Genomic DNA, 17,875 nt, shown 5'->3' with positions numbered 1-17,875 from the left:
GAGGTCAGACACGTCACTTAAGGGAGGAGCACGGCATCCGACCTAGTAGCACAAGCTAGTCAGGTCCAACCCACACCCACCCACACCCACTCATGTATTTATCCAACCTAATTTTAAAACTACACAACGTCTTAGCTTCTATGACGGTACTCGAGAGTTTGTTCCACTCATCCACAACTCTGTTACCAAACCAGTGCTTTCCTATATCTTTCCTGATTCTGAATTTTTCCAATTTAAAACCATTGCTGCGGGTTCTATGTTAGATATTTTTAGCACGCTATTTACATCCCTTTTATTATTTCCTGTTTTCCATTTATACACCTCAATCATATTCCGCCTACTTCTACGCCTTTCTGTAGAGTACAGATTCAGAGCCCTTAGTCTAAAAGGCATCTGCCAAACCGAATAGTCCCACGAACCTTTCCCTCGTAGTAGTTAACCAACACTTAAAAAGATTGACGAATTAGACACATGTGCAACATTTGGGTATCTTTACTGAGGAAACACTTCGCCATACAGTGGCTTCATCAGTCCTAAACAAAGAAGAATGGTAATTTGTCTATCAACCTTTTCAAGATTTAAAAAGAAAAACGGAAGTTTTTCTTTTTAAAATTTAGTAATTTATTCAAGAGAAACGGTTACTAACCCCTTGCTCCTGGTATTTTAGTCGCCTCTTACGATACGCATGGCTTACGAAGAAAGAATTCTGTTCCACTCCCCAGTTTGCTCATTATATTTTAGAAAGATAATGAGCAAATTGGTAACTACACACGCCAGTAAACTTCTAGCTTTCTTCTGCATAGGATAAATCAATGTTCAATGCATGAAACAAGTAACAGAGAACACCTGCAAGTGCTAGTAGGTGCATGAACCTCTCCCCTAGTTACAGTACACTAACATTGAAAATTTAACCTTGGAGGAAGGGAAAAAATATAAAATCACGCACTCAAATAAAGGTACCCATTCTAGGATATTAATTCCGGATGCAGAGGAAAACCGCTGGAAATTTCTAGTCAAAAATGTTGGTTTTCTCATTAGGTAAATGTGACCGATTACGAGATTATTATTAGCCGTACTGTAGAGTGGGACGCATGTAAAGGTTTATTTACAAAGGGCTACAACCGTTGTTTTTCTTAAAAAATTAAATTTAATATCAACTTGCTAGTTTTGCGATCAGTTCACTCTCATAATACAGGAATCTTGATCCAATCAAAGTCTATCTTCCACATTCCTCAAGCCGTATCTATAATTTGTTTAGTGTCGTCGGCCGTAAGTAAGCAAATCTAGAGAAAAGAGTAAATATTCCAATATTCAGCAGAGTTCGTAGTTAGGCAAGCACTCTGTAGATAGAATTGCATTCCTTGGTAGAAACCACTCGAACCACACCTCGTTAAAGTGAGCCAGTGTCAGTGGGACAAGTGAAGATTGTTGAAATATTCGTGAGGACAGAGCCCCGACACGGGTCTCAATCTCTTGACGACCCGTTGGTCGTCGAAAGGGGAAGATGGGGTAGTCATTGTTCATATGACGGGCTACTGTAACAATACAGTGTCATTATAGCCTACCCATCCTCGCAACTTCTTGTGGATTTCTCACATACGATTTTCAAAAATTTCTCCGATTTACGTTATTCAAGATAGTTTATGCTAGGTTAGATTGATTAGGTTAGTTTGTGATTTATTAATTAAAATTAATCAATTATGACATACCTAAATTCCAATGTCATAGATTGCAGGTAAAAAAAAATACGGTAAAACATTGGCTGATACCCGTTCACTGTTTTATTTCGCCTGCATTACACAATCATTTATCGTCGTTATCGAATGTTTTACTTGGTTTATTTTCATTGTTAAACAGTAACTTAACTAACCAAACTCAAATCGAAATTCCATATTAAGAAATGGCTACAATTTCTATGTGCCAAAACTGACTGTTATTAAATGTTTGTAATTACGAATGCTGTCAACATGACTCAAGAAATCGTAATGACACGATTGCAAATAAACCATACCCCCGGCCGGGATTGAACCCGCGGTCAGAGTCTCAAAACTCCAGCCCGTCGCGTTAGCCACTAGACCAGCTAGCCACAATAAGATTCATCCAACTAGGTATATTTCTACACCATAGGAAAGTTAGCACAGGCACCTCTGTGGTATGGTTTATTTGCAATCGTGTCATTACGATTTCTTGAGTCATGTTGACGGCAGTGAAGGGACTTGAGCTAGAGTTCGTCACGGCCACGCTAGCTGGAGATTCGTCTGTAAAAACTTGCATTTGTGGTCACAGAGGTGCCTGTGCTAACTTTCCTATGGTGTAGAAATATACCTAGTTGGATGAATCTTATTGTGGCTAGCTGGTCTAGTGGCTAACGCGACGGGCTGGAGTTTTGAGACTATGACCGCGGGTTCAATCCCGGCCGGGGGTATGGTTTACGAATGCTGCTTGGGACAGGCTGTTATAGACCACTGCAGCAGCGACCACCACCTTATAACAAAGTATTTTAAAATACAAGGCCAACATATCTTGCGTCTCAGTCGATGTACCCAAACCGAAACACTTTGTTATACAAATACAAGAGTAGAGAGGATGATAGTATTCAATCATATTTGTTTTACCATTTTGTTCACTGTGTCAGTGCGCCGCCCGAGGAGACAGATGCTGTCACAATTCTGCACTGCTTCAGTAAATGGTTTACTTCGATACTGGTCCAGATTTAACGACTGTGGCGTAAGGTGTATAAAGTTTGTGTGAATTCCACCTCATTTCTATTTGTCCCTAAATAGGTTTTATACAACCGCTTAATGCACTGTCGTTTATTGACTAAGAGGTAGATTTTCCCACTTTGTTTTCTACAAATGATGAGAGAAATTCGTGGAGATAAAAGTTTTTAGTGAACCATTTGGATGACACGTACGGTCGTTAAATAGACAAAGTGTTGCTCACACACTCCTATAAAACGAAACTTATATTTTGATGAGCATTAAGGCATTGAAGGACTTTCCCGTTACACACTGCTGCGACACGACAGCTCTATTGTTAAGCAGAAATAGAGAAAGGGAAGGTCAAGACAGATAGTTTAATTTTTGAAGAGAAGGGAGAGGAGGAGGAGGAAAGTCCTTGCAAGTTTATGATGGTTGAAGGAGGGAAAAGGAGAGGTTCAAGCAGTTGCAGCATTGCAAAAGTTGAAAACAGTTAAGCATATGTGTAGAAGATTTACAGGAAAACAGAACAAACTTTCACATATTCTAAAAGTTATAACCAAAATTTCCACAAGGATCAAAGATAATACCCTAAAGCACAAAAACATTAAGCTTAAATCTGCTCAGATGTTGCTCTATGAAGTATTCAGTATGGAAGTGTTGAAGTTAATCAGAGGAGACACTCGGAAATTATCGCAGGAAAAGCAGAACTGTTGTTTTTCTAGTCTCTTGAAAAAGCATATCGGAGCTAACGCAAGATAAATTCAATCCAAACATTTCTCTAAGTATCTTTTAAGAATGTAAATAAATAAGTTACTAGTTTTATGTAAGCCTACTCTAAATAAAATACAAATTTTTAACTACAGTCTTGAGGGCACACTCATGTTATAGACACATAAAAGAACATTAAGTTCATTAATCTAGAAAAACTGACATATTTCTGATCAGAAGAGACATTTTCCAGTTATTTCACACATACCAACTGAATTTAGTATACAACCTAACATCAACCTAAAATCACTTAAAGTTTGAAGCTGATAAAATCTGTGCCTACACAGAACTTTCCACCCATATCATACGTTCCATCAGCCAGTGAAGATTGAGGCCGTTCACATTTACATTTTAATCAAAGCAAAGCGCTAAACCCAAACGGGCCATATAGGAATTTGAGTCATTCAGACTCGATCACAGGCAGGGAAAGATAAACCAACTTCCTTGGATCAGCAGCAGATTATCAGCATCAAAGCATATTAATGCAATAAGATAAAATGTTGCTACACCATTTCGTGATTAAAAAAGGCAAAAAAAAAAAAGACATTTTATTAAATATACGAACCTTCTACTGAGTAGGATACACGGTGTTGAAACCTAAAAGCCGGTCAGGGAAGCCTGTCCCCACCTACCACACGGAAACAAAATTTGCTACTGACCAATGTAGCATTGTGTATTGGGCACCGAGGCAGACAAATAGACCCAGGACTCGTGCCCAACATACAGAACACCAAAATTTAAAAATTTGAAGCTGATGGGATAAAGCGTTCTCGAGTAATAAACGAAAATTTGTGAGAAATCAAACGAAATTTTTGTTGAGTATGTTTTTAAAAAAGTCTTTCTACGTTAAATTTAAAAATACCGTAAAACCTCACCTCATATTTTATGGATTTTACATCTTTCTTGTCTCATTTACATTTTATTTAAGATTTTATACAATCCTGTAAAAAAATGTATTTGATTTTGATTTCTTAAAAACTCCAACTTGATATTGAATAAAAAAAATCGCAAATTAGAACCACACAACCTAAAATTAATACAGAAATAATTTACTTTCAGTTATGATACACAAGTATTTAAGGTTTCAAGATGATCAGTAGAGGCATTCTCTAATTATGACATTTGAAAAAATTACTTAATAAAATGGGTAAATTGAAATTAAGACAGTTCAGAGAATTATACAAGCTGTGTTTCAATAAAACCAACCAATAGTAAAAGTTTGGAACCGATCAGAAAGGGCATTGTCTAGTAATTCATCTGATTCCAATCTTTTGACTATTTTACTACATTAACAAAGTTGCCAGCATGCAAACGAAACTTTCAATATTGAAGACGTTCGGAGGTACACCGATTATTATTCTACCTGATTTATCGGAAATAAAAACTGCCCATTAAGTTACAAATAAAAATGCGCAAATCAGCATCTACACATTTCAGTTTCACTCTCCAACGTCGTCGAATTTTTCTTCAGCTTTTTCTTTAGGTTTGAAGCTCCGCTAATGAGGATTTTGTAAGTTATCCCAACCATTCCTGGAAGATGAGACCGGGTTCAACAGCCTTGGTCATGGAACACTCCAGCATTCCAATTTTTCATAGAATTTGTTCATCGTTACCGTACGCAAGTGCTGAAAATTTGAGGGCACAGAAAAGCTGCAGAAAAAAATTTTAAGAAAAATGCAGGCAATTATTTAAAGGGTACGCCTTCGGGTGTACATCATCATCATCATCATAATAATAATAATAATAATAATAATAATAATAATAAGAAGAAGAAGAAGAAGAAGAAGAAGAAGAAGAAGAAGAAGAAGAAGAAGAAGAAGAAGAAGAAGAAGAAGAAGAAGATTATTATTATTATTATTTTTGGGACTAGTTACGTTAAGTCTTCTGCAAGAACACCCAAATATGAGTTAAATTACCCCATCGCTGCTGGAAAGAAAAAAGGAAGATTAGACAGAGGAGGGCTGGCAAAGTGAGGTACAAGATTTACTGAACATTGTTTCACCGTTTACTAAGTTTCGTTCAATTCAAAACTATCTCAACAGCTGTACGGTGATGTTCACCGTCATTTGGATTTGTTAAATGATTTCGAAACTCTCGATTGCTAAAGCCTCAATGCTTTTCTAGTGCATCTGTTGTCATTCTTCACGTTAAACTCTGCCTTGTTTCATGTCATTAATTTCAGTGTGTTTGTTGCAGAATCTTACACATAGTTTGTAATAATAATGATAGAATTACCGATGTTCTGTTGGGTACAACGACACAAATTCAACTTGTGTGGCAAATTATTGCAACAATGTTTCGCTCTCAAATTACTTGACAAATCTTCTGGAGAAGGAAACGTTAGCGCAGCTTAGGAACAAAAGAACTCAAACACAAAATAAGAAATGAAACAAAGTATGGAACAAAGACTGGAATGAAGGTGTAACGGAAGCATCCTCACACATTATAACACTCTCAGACACATAGCTCACAGAAGTGATAACAGATGCAATCTTGCCAGCTGGGTATCAAATAATGAAGAAGGGCAGAAAGAGCGATGGAGATGGAGTGGTGTTGCTGACTGGAAACCAGTGGAATTTTGAGATGAGAGGAATAAACAGAGAGGAAGGAAATGACTACACAGTTGGCACTCTGAAGACAGAGGGTGGCAAGGTCGTGATAGCAGTGATGCACAACCCACCTTTAAGCAGCAGGAAACTAAGACAAAAAATAGGACAGCTATAGAGCAATGATGGGTAAATATTGGACGGTGGCCAGAGGAACCCAGATGAACAATGCAAAGCTGGTGTTCACGGAAGACTTTGTTTGCAGGTGCGTTATTACGTTCTTGTAAGTCATGCAAGATTATGAAGAAGATTTTCAGGATAAAAGTTGTGGAGCACCTAGAGAGGATTGGTTTCATTAACATCAACCACTAATGTTTTACGACAAGGTAACAAAAGTGAGGTAGGGGAGAAAAAGATGGGAAGTTTACAGATTTTTGGGCTTTAAATTAAGGAAGAACCCTGCGACTCGGTTGGTGGGACATTCAGCTTTCATACGAGTAGTCGTGATTCGATCCCCGGCACGGCTTGAAACGTTGGTCATGCCTCCTTACGTGTACTGATGAAGCTGGACTTTGAAATGAGTTGATATAGGATATTAACCTAATCTGAGACAACAGGTAGAGGGGCAGACAGACACAATAGTGAAGGCACTACAGTGGATAAAGGAATACATAATAGGAAGAAAAAAATGTGACTTTCTTAAAAAAAAGAAATGGGCGTTAGTAACAACTGGAGTTCCACAGGGATTGGTACTAGGACAGGTACTATTGACATGATGGAAGGGATAGTCAGAGGTATCCCTGTTCTCAGATGATGTAAAACTAATGAGAAAAATTCAACTAGGAGAGGAAAATGAAAGACTATAAAGGGGTCTGGACTAGCTGCAGACTTGGTTTAAGAACTGGGTGTTAGAATTTAATCCCAGTGACTACAAAGTTAAGAGGTTTGGAGATGGCTAATAAAGACAGCAGATTTACTATAGGTTCGGGAATCAAAAACCGCAAACCTCACCCAAGGAGAAGGACCCTGGGGCTAGAAATGAACAGAAGATTATGCTTGAGTCGCACATCAACCAAATAACTTAGAAAAGCTAAGATTAGTTTTCGGAAACCTAAGCAAGGAGCCATTCACAACCCTAAATACGGGCATATGTCAGGCCCATATTGCTGTACATAGCATCAGTATGGAAACCACACCTGATCATGCATGTTAAGAAACTGGAGGAAGTGTAGAAGTTAACGATAAGAATAGTCTCGGACCTAGGGCTGTATGTTATGAGGATAAGTACTGAGATTCTAAGAGGAACTGGAAGGGTGAACAAGAATAGACTGTTTAAGAGGCTGGAAACAGAAGACAAAGGAGCAGTTGTAAGTTGAAAACACATATGAACCATAGGGATGTTAGAAAGTAATTCTTCAGCCTAAGGGTAGTCAGGACGTGGAACGACCTGGACAGTGGACAGCTTTAAATAGAGGTGCGATTAGGTTCTCGAAGGCAGAAGAGAGTGAAATCAGTAATGGTTAGCGAAGGTTCGAGGCAAGGAGTTTAGACTTCATCTCTGAAACCACATATAGATGGCAGGGAAGGAGGGATTATTAATGTAGAAATTCAAGGATTATGTGATTAAAATAAGAGTGGGATGCGAAAAGTGGGTTATACTAAATGTTTATGCACATGAAGAAGAGAACAATGTAGAGAGAAAGAGATTTTGGAGTTCCTACTCATTTCTGTAACATTGCAAGCTCCTGATTATGTGTTGATTGCAACACGAATGGTCTAGAGCTATCATTCATCTCTCCGTGGTTGTTTTGAATATATAGGTAGTCTTCATATTTCAGGCCTCCAAATGAAGTCATCTCTAGTAGATACAATAGAAATAGATACTTCCACCTCAGCATACAAGCTACTCATTATTCTTGCTTGTGTGGGCTTGGACTTGTCACTGACAAATAAAATTTAATGGCTCTTCCTTTCATTATGTTATATCGCCTATAGTCAGTGACTCAACAGAAAGCACATGTAAAACTAAAAACAGCAATGGAGTGGTGAAAATTTAAGCCTACTAAAGATGACATCTCCAGCAGAGAGTGTCAGAGAGAAAGAGTGCGAGAGTGGGAGAGAGAGAGAGAGAGAGAGAGAGAGAGAGAGAGAGAGAGAGAGAGAGAGAGAGAGAGAATGGACATATGACAAGGACAGTCGATGAAGACGTGACTTGTATACCACAAAAGGATGAGCAAAATGGTAACTACAATGAAAGGTTGTGATATGTTTGTGAACATCAGAGAAGAATAGACACTGCCAGTCAGACCAACGGGAAAACTATCAGTCACACAGACAGGCAGGCAGAAAAACATATAAACTGACAGTCATACAACAAGTAAATACAGTGGGACCAGACAGCAGCGAAGGCATACAGCAAAACTGACAAACACAGATAAACATACCATAAAATACACAAAGAGATAAAAAAGAATAATTAATGGGAAAGCCGCTCAACAATGGCCCAGATAATGATCAATAACAAATGCTTTCATGCTAATTAACCTGTCGAGTCAGGGAACACCGAAACCAACTTAGCTAATTAGTGAAGCAGGTGTGGTGTCCTTTGACCCTTCACCCCAACACACCTTAACAGGAAATTGGTCTTCCAACATAATGGTAAAAACATATATTCCATTGTTTATAATCTCCTTTAAACAAACTGAAGCAGATATTACAGATAACTGAAGCACTGCATTCAAGGTTAGCCAACTTAAGAATTTCCTTAAGACAATTTAATATCTTCTGAATTGTGCACTTGTGAGTGTGTGTATGCATGACTTATCATTACTGAGAAAAAAAAAGTGAAGTGACTGTATTCAGTGAAGCGTCACTTAAAAAAGAGCGGGTACGAATGGAGAATCGCCATTGATTACAATAATTCTTTCTCGGTATTCGCACACATTTCTCAAGCTGCGACAAATGGGAACTGCAGCAGCAAGACTGGATGATTAATCCATTTTATTTTACGATAGCAACAACATGGTGATGGACTGGATATAAAGACTTTGTTCTCCATAACAAATGGATCTTTCTGAAAGCCTTAAGGAATTTTCGACAGCTTTCGTCTCCCAGGAGCTGTCTACAACTGTCTGTACCTGTTTCTGTATGTATGATCGGTGTTTAGTCTGAATCTGTTTATATCTGTTTACTTACTGTCTACTTCCTTTGTTTTCCTTCTCCCTCTCTTTCTCTTTCTCTCTTCCTACATATCCAGACCCTTGAATGTATATAAGAACATAAGAAAGAAGGAACACTGCAACAGGCCTACTGACCCATGCGGAGCAGGTCCATGTCTCCCCCCCGGATTAGCCCAATGACCCACCTAGTCTGGTCACCTCCACTCAAGGAAGGAGCACGGCACCAGACCCAGCAGCACAAGTTAGTCAGGTCCAACTCACACCCACCCACACCCCCTCATGTATTTATCTAACCTATTTTTAAAACTACACAACGTTTTAGCCTCAATAACTGTACTGGGGAGTTTGTTCCACTCATCCACGACTCTATTACCAAACCAGTGCTTTCCTATATCCTTCCTGAATCTGAATTTTTCCAACTTGAAACCATTGCTGCGAGTTCTGTCTTGGCTGGAAATTTTCAGCAGGCTATTTACATCCCCTTTATTTATTCTTGTTTTCTATTTATACACCTCGATCATATCCCCCCTAATTCTACGCCTTTCGAGAGAGTGCAGATTCAGGGCCCTCACTCTATCCTCATAGGGAAGATTTCTGATACATGGGATCATCTTTGTCATCCTCCTCTGTACGCTTTCCAGAGCATTTATATCTATTCTGTAATACGGTGACCAGACCTGAGCAGCATAGTCTAAATGAGGCGTAACCAAGGATATATATAGTTTATATAGAGTTTATATAGAGTTTATTACTCACGAAATCGTAATGACACGATTGCAAACAAACCATACCCCGGCCGGGATTGAACCCGCGGTCAGAGTCTCAAAACTCCAGCCCGTCGCGTTAGCCACTAGACCAGCTAGCCACAATAAGATTCGTCCAACTAGGTATATTTCTACACCATAGGAAGGTTAGCACAGGCACCACTGTGACCACAAATGCAAGTTTTTACAGACGAATCTCCAGCTAGCATGGCTGTGACGAACTCTAGCTCAAGTCCCTTCACTGCCGTCAACATGACTCACGAAATCGTAATGACACTATTGCAAACAAACCATACCCCGGCCGGGATTGAACCCGCGGTCAGAGAGTCTCAAAACTCCAGCCCGTCGCGTTAGCCACTAGACCAGCTAGCCACAAGAAGATTCGTCCAACTAGGTATATTTCTACACCATAGGAAGGTTAGCACAGGCACCACTGTGACCACAAATGCAAGTTTTTACAGACGAATCTCCAGCTAGCATGGCTGTGACGAACTCTAGCTCAAGTCCCTTCACTGCCGTCAACATGACGGCAGTGAAGAAATATACCTAGTTGGACGAATCTTATTGTGGCTAGCTGGTCTAGTGGCTAACGCGACGGGCTGGAGTTTTGAGACTCTCTGACCGCGGGTTCAATCCCGGCCGGGGTATGGTTTGTTTGCAATAGTGTCATTACGATTTCGTGAGTCATGTTGACGGCAGTGAAGGGACTTGAGCTAGAGTTCGTCACAGCCATGCTAGCTGGAGATTCGTCTGTAAAAACTTGCATTTGTGGTCACAGTGGTGCCTGTGCTAACCTTCCTATGGTGTAGAAATATACCTAGTTGGACGAATCTTATTGTGGCTAGCTGGTCTAGTGGCTAACACGACGGGCTGGAGTTTTGAGACTCTCTGACCGCGGGTTCAATCCCGGCCGGGGTATGGTTTATAGAGTTTATTATTTATACTTCTAGATATGAAGCCAAGAATTCTGTTAGCTTTATTACGAACACTAATGCATTGTTGCCTTGGTTTTAGATTACTGCTAACCAGAACTCCTAAATCCATTTCGCAATCAGTAGTATTAAGATCTACATTATTTAGTTTATATGTCGCATGGTTATTTTCCTGTCCAACATTTAGAACTTTGCATTTGTCTATATTAAACCGCATCTGCCACTTCTCCGATCATTGCATCGGTCTATTCAAATCATCCTGGAGTGCTCTAGTGTCATCATTAGAATGAATTGAACGGCCTATTTTGGTGTCATCAGTAAATTTGCTTATGTCGCTATTTATTCCCTCATCTACATCATTTATGTAAACTGTGAATAACAACGGGCCCAGCACTGACCCCTGAGGAACACCGCTTGTGACGTGCCCTCATTCTGATTTCTCCCCATTTATGCAAACTTTCTGCTGCCTATTTGTCAGCCATGCCTCTACCCAGGAAAAAAATTCTCCTATTCCGTGTGCCTTAAGTTTCCCCAATAGCCTCTTATGTGGAACTCTATCGAAAGCCTTACTGAAGTCCATATACACAATATCATATTCATTACCATGATCTACCTCTTCAAACACCTTAGTGAAAAAAGTTAGTAAATTCGTAAGACAGGAACACCCCTTTGTAAAACCGTGTTGAGATTCATTAATCAATCTGTGCCTATCAAGATGGCTACGAATTGCTTCGGCAATTATTGATTCCATAAATTTCCTCACTATGGAGGTAAGGCTTATTGGTCTATAGTTCGAAGCCAAGGACCTGTGACAAGCCCTAGTAATGTGGTTCACACATATGAGATTATATCACGCAGAAGACACAAACACAAAAGCTATGCCAATATCACCATCAAGACCTGTGACAACACTGGTAGCGATCTCAGCTCACATACTAGGTGTCCGTGGTTTGATCCCCAGCATGGGTGGACACGTTCAGCATATTTCCTTACACATGCTGCCCCTGTTCAATTAGCAATAAGTACCTGGGTGTTAGTTGGCTGTTTGCGTTGCATCCTAGGGAGGGGGGTAGTATACCGATGAGTTGGGTTTTGAATGAGCTTAGGCTGGATAACAGCTAGTAGGCTGTAAAACTGACTGATGCCAAAAGAAAAGATCAGTGACTAATCACCCACACAATAACTATGTTTACACCACCCACAAAATGTCTGTGACTACACCACCCACACGAGACATGTGACTACACCACCCACAAGAAACCTGTAACTACACCACCCACACGAGACATGTGACTACACCACACACAAGAAACCTGTAACTACACCACCCACACGAGACATGTGACTACATCACCCACACGAGACGTGACTACACCACCCACACGAGACATGTGACTACACCACCCACACGAGACATGTGACTACACCACCCACACGAGACATGTGACTACACCACCCACATCCACACACACAAGACTTGTGACAACCTTACACACACATAAGACTACCTCACACTTACATAAGACCTGTGACAACCTCACACACATAAGACCTGTGACAACCTCTCACACGTACGTAACACCTGTGATTACCTCACACATTAGACTTGTCACAACCTCCCCCTCCTGCCATCTGTGACTGTAGCAGCATCTATTGACGAATCCGTGATTCATTTAACTTTACTTGTTCCTAGTTCTCTCGTTTCAAACTGTCATTGTCATGTACCTTCTAGCTCTTTTGTGCTGTAAATTCTTCTGATTCAGTTCCCTTAATCTTATAAGCGTATGCTTATAAGCTTCTAGACTTTCTCAAACTTCCTAACATATTTCATAGAGCGAATTCTATTACGTGCCCTACACACGCTATATACAGAGTTCAAAACGATCCTCTACAGATGTTCTTGAATGTTGTTCCCAGTTCATACAGTTAAAATTCTCCGACATTAATACTTTAAATTTCTTTCTTCCAAAACCGGCGCTCTATCATCAGTTCTACCTCTCCTTTCCCGAATTACTTGACAGGCTTATGTCAGAGTGAAATCCATCAGGCACTTATCTGATCTAGGTGGCTCATTGGTTGCCGTTTCTTCTATATTTTCCTCAATAATACTAGGACAATCATCCACACATACTTACAAATGCTGAAGAAAATTCTGACATTAGCTAAGGTTTAATACAGTACTTTAGTTATCCCGTTTTGCTTACATTAGACGAAAGGTTAAATGTGTAGACAATTCATTGTGACTGCTTTCTTTTCTTCAAGTGCTCTGTTATCCACCGTAACAATTTCCCTGGCACACCAATTTTTATTTCATTTTGTAAAATATTTATCTGTGGGATATTGTATCAGTAGTCATTTGGCGGTCAAGGAATATTACTTTATCAACAGAATGTCTGTGACATTCTGTTGTAAAATGATTTTGCTTTTCTGTTAGATGATTTCTCATTTGTGAGTCTGTATAAGTATTTCATAACGAAACATATGCTTAAATCTATTATTTCTCTTAGTAGCTTTACTGTGATCTTTAACGTTGTGTATATAAGCTCTTCTGATCTGGAATTTTGCGCTTCTTTTATGACTATTCCCAGATATTGGCGCTATATTAGCTGTTTTCCAACTCTCAGATTTCTCTACAAAAATATAACCCTAACTTTGAAAGGGGTGGACCGATAAGCCATCGGAAGGCCTCGGTCTGATGATCAAAAACTCCAGCAGCGGGTCATCATATGACTTAGACCCGCGTGAGGACACACTTGTCCTGTTTCCTGAATCTTACCTAACCTGGTTTCTCTCCTTTTTCCAGCGATTTCTTTCGACAACAGACTGACTGTTCCAAGACCAGTTAGCGAATGGTGAGTCGAGCCACCATTATCCTATGTTGAATAACCCACACGGATTTCCAGCTTCACTTAGTTCGGTAGCGCCCTCAGCTCACAGAGGTTCGTGGTTGAATCCCCGGTATGGGTAGAAATATTGGGGAGTGTTTCCTTAAGATAGCTGCTGTACTGTTTACCTAGCAGTAAATACGTACTTGGGTATTAGTCGACTGTTGTGTGTCGCATCCTAAGGATGCCCAGGGTTTTCTATATAGTATGCCACTGATGCCTGCTAGGCTTCCATATGTCGCACATGTATTTGTAGAAATGAAGATAATAATAATAATAATTATTATTATAAAGAATATAATTTTTCTCCAGCATGAAAAGAACTTCTTGTTATGGGACTTCGCAAACTTAAAGGCGTTATAGAAATTAAACTTCTGTCATTACAGGTTTGAACTCCGAGAGAAAGTCAGATTCTGATGTAATGTTAGACTAGGCAAGTTCTTGTCTCTTGTAGTGGCACTGCCTTCATGTGTCTTGTGGTGGCACTGCCTTCATGTGTCTTGTGGTGGCACTGCCTTCATGTGTCTTGTGGTGGCACTGCCTTCGTGTGTCTTGTGGTGGCACTGCCTTCGTGTGTCTTGTGGTGGCACTGCCTTCATGTGTCTTGTGGTGGCACTGCCTTCATGTGTCTTGTGGTGGCACTGCCTTCGTGTGTCTTGTGGTGGCACTGCCTTCATGTGTCTTATGATGACACGGCTTTCATATGTCTTATAGTTGCACTGCTTTCACGTGTCTTGTAGTGGCACTGCCTTGTGTCTTTTGGTGGCAGTGCCTTCATGTGCCATGTAGGGGCACTGCCTTCATGTGTCTTGTGGTGGCACTGCCTTCATGTGTCTTCTGGTGGCACTGCCTTCTGTGCTTCTGAGTGGAACGTGTGGTTTAACTCTTATCTTCCACCCGCAGGTGTCCTGGGTTCGTGGACGGGACATCAGACTGCTCACCACCGGCTCCATCACTTACACATCGGATTCGCGCTTCGTGACGGTAAATCCTTCAGGGGGACAACAATGGGTTTTGAAGATCCACTATGTCAGGAAGAGCGACGCGGGCTCCTACCTGTGTCAGGTCTCTACTACACCGCCCGTCTCGCTCACCGTCAACCTTACAGTCCAGGGTGAGTGTGTGCGAGGGAATGTATGGGAGGAGGCTTGGTTTCTCCCATCTTTATCGTGTTACTTCATTTTCCACTGTTAAATCTACTATACATTCGAAACTCAGGACATGATCACCAGCACCGAGGAGCCTTTCAAGTGTAATATCCCCTATGTCTGAACTGTTCGAGATGAATACAAGGTCCAGCCTTGCTGCTTCATCCTTTCCCTCCCTCCCTCCCTCCCTCTCTCTCTGTCTCTCTCTCTCTCTCTCTCTCTCTCTCTGGTTGTGTTCCTCATGTTCGTGCATGAAATTTTCCAGCACCACCGCCACATCTTTGTTCTTTCATGTGTGAGTGAGTGTGTGTGTGTGTGTGTGTGTGTGTGTGTGTGTGTGTGTGTGTGTGTACTCACCTAGTTGTGGTTGCAGGGGTCGAGTCACTTTTCCTGCTCCATGCACTTAATCATATCTCTTCTTAAAGCTTTGTATGGATCCTGCCTCCACTACATCACTTCCCAGACTATTCCACTTCCTGACAACTCTGTGACTGAAGAAATACTTCCTAATGTCCCTGTGATTCATCTGAGTCTTCAACTTCCAACTGTGACCCCTTGTTGCTGTGTCCCATCTCTGGAACATCCTGTCTCTATCCACCTTGTCGATTCCTCTCATTATTTTATATGTGGTTATCCCTCTCTCTCCTGTCTTCCAGTGTCGTCAAGTCGATTTTCCTTAACCTCTCCTCGCAGGACATACCCCTTAGCTCCGGGACTAGTCTTGTTGCAAACCTTTGCACTTTCTCTAGTTTCCTCACATGCTTGGCTAGGTGATGGCTCCAGACTGGCGCTGCATACTCCAATATTGGCTGTGTGTGTGTACTCACCTAGTTCTCACCTAGTTGAGGTTGCGGGGGTCGAGTCCGAGCTCCTGGCCCCGCCTCTTCACTGATCGCTACTAAGTCACTCTCCCTGAGCCGTGAGCTTTATCATACCTCTGCTTAAAGCTATGTATGGATCCTGCCTCCACTACATCGCTTCCCAAACTATTCCACTTACTGACTACTCTGTGGCTGAAGAAATACTTCCTAACATCCCTGTGATTCATCTGTGTCTTCAGCTTCCAACTGTGTCCCCTTGTTACTGTGTCCAATCTCTGGAACATCCTGTCTTTGTCCACCTTGTCAATTCCTCTCAGTATTTTGTATGTCGTTATCATGTCCCCCCTATCTCTCCTGTCCTCCAGTGTCGTCAGGTTGATTTCCCTTAACCTCTCCTCGTAGGACATACCTCTTAGCTCTGGGACTAGTCTTGTTGCAAACCTTTGCACTTTCTCTAGTTTCTTCACGTGCTTGGCTAGGTGTGGGTTCCAAACTGGTGCCGCATACTCCAACATGGGCCTAACGTACACGGTGTACAGGGTCCTGAATGATTCCTTATTAAGATGTCGGAATGCTGTTCTGAGGTTTGCTAGGCGCCCATATGCTGCAGCAGTTATTTGGTTGATGTGCGCTTCAGGAGATGTGCCTGGTGTTATACTCACCCCAAGATCTTTTTCCTTGAGTGAGGTTTGTAGTTTCTGGCCCCCTAGACTGTACTCCGTCTGCGGTCTTCTTTGCCCTTCCCCAATCTTCATGACTTTGCACTTGGTGGGATTGAACTCCAGGAGCCAATTGCTGGACCAGGTCTGCAGCCTGTCCAGATCCCTTTGTAGTTCTGCCTGGTCTTCGATCGAGTGAATTCTTCTCATCAACTTCACGTCATCTGCAAACAGATGTCTATTCCTTCCGTCATGTCGTTCACAAATACTAGAAGCAGCACTGGTCCTAGGACTGACCACTGCGGGACCCCGCTGGTCACAGGTGCCCACTCTGACACCTCGCCACGTACCATGACTCGCTGCTGTCTTCCTGACAAGTATTCCCTGATCCATTGTAGTGCTTTCCCTGTTATCCCTGCTTGGTCCTCCAGTTTTTGCACCAATCTCTTGTGTGGAACTGTGTCAAACGCCTTCTTGCAGTCCAAGAAAATGCAATCCACCCACCCCTCTCTCTATTGTCTTACTGCTGTCACCATGTCATAGAACTCCAGTAGGTTTGTGACACAGGATTTCCCGTCCCTGAAACCATGTTGGCTGCTGTTGATAAGATCGTTCCTTTCTAGGTGTTCCACCACTCTTCTCCTGATAATCTTCTCCATGATTTTGCATACTATACATGTCAGTGACACTGTCTGTCTCCTTTTTTAAAGATTGGGACTACATTTGCTGTCTTCCATGCCTCAGGCAATCTCCCTGTTTCGATAGATGTATTGAATATTGTTGTTAGGGGTACACATAGCGCCTCTGCTCCCTCTCTCAATACCCATGGGGAGATGTTATCTGGCCCCATTGCCTTTGAGGTATCTAGCTCACTCAGAAGCCTCTTCACTTCTTCCTCGGTTGTGTGCACTGTGTCCAGCACTTGGTGGTGTGCCCCACCTCTCCGTCTTTCTGGAGTCCCTTCTGTCTCCTCTGTGAACACTTCTTTGAATCTCTTGTTGAGTTCTTCACATACTTCACGGTCATTTCTTGTTGTCTCTCCTCCTTCCTTCCTTAGCCTGATTACCTGGTCCTTGACTGTTGTTTTCCTCCTGATGTGGCTGTACAACAGTTTCGGGTCAGATTTGGCTTTCGCTGCTATGTCATTTTCATATTGTCTTTGGGCCTGCCTTCTTATCTGTGCATATTCGTTTCTGGCTCTACGACTGCTCTCCTTATTCTCCTGGGTCCTTTGCCTTCTATATTTCTTCCATTCCCTAGCACACTTGGTTTTTGCCTCCTTGCATCTTTGAGTGAACCATGGGCTCATCCTGGCGTTTTCATTATTCCTGTTACCCTTGGGTACGAACCTCTGTGTGTGTGTGTGTGTGTGTGTGTGTGTGTGTGTGTGTGTGTGTGTGTGTGTGTGTGTGGTATTTGTCATATGCTTTTCTAGAAAGTGTCAGATTTCTTGACTTCCTATACTATATAT

The 17,875-nt window shown here is 41.5% G+C and overlaps 1 protein-coding gene across 1 annotated transcript in view; it reads left to right on the top strand.

The window, feature by feature from the left end:
* LOC128692740 (protein amalgam) overlaps positions 1-17,875 on the top strand; it is a 340,005-nt gene that overhangs the window by 254,424 nt on the left and 67,706 nt on the right. The window contains exon 5 of the mRNA XM_053782073.2: positions 14,680-14,890. Coding sequence (XP_053638048.1) covers positions 14,680-14,890 — 211 coding nt within the window. The remainder of the gene's footprint in view (positions 1-14,679; positions 14,891-17,875) is intronic.

The sequence above is a fragment of the Cherax quadricarinatus genome, chromosome 6, assembly GCF_038502225.1.
Source record: "Cherax quadricarinatus isolate ZL_2023a chromosome 6, ASM3850222v1, whole genome shotgun sequence".
Lineage (NCBI taxonomy): Eukaryota > Metazoa > Arthropoda > Malacostraca > Decapoda > Parastacidae > Cherax > Cherax quadricarinatus.
Note: the sequence above shows the minus strand (reverse complement) of the source record. Positions and strands in the feature narration are given on the sequence as shown.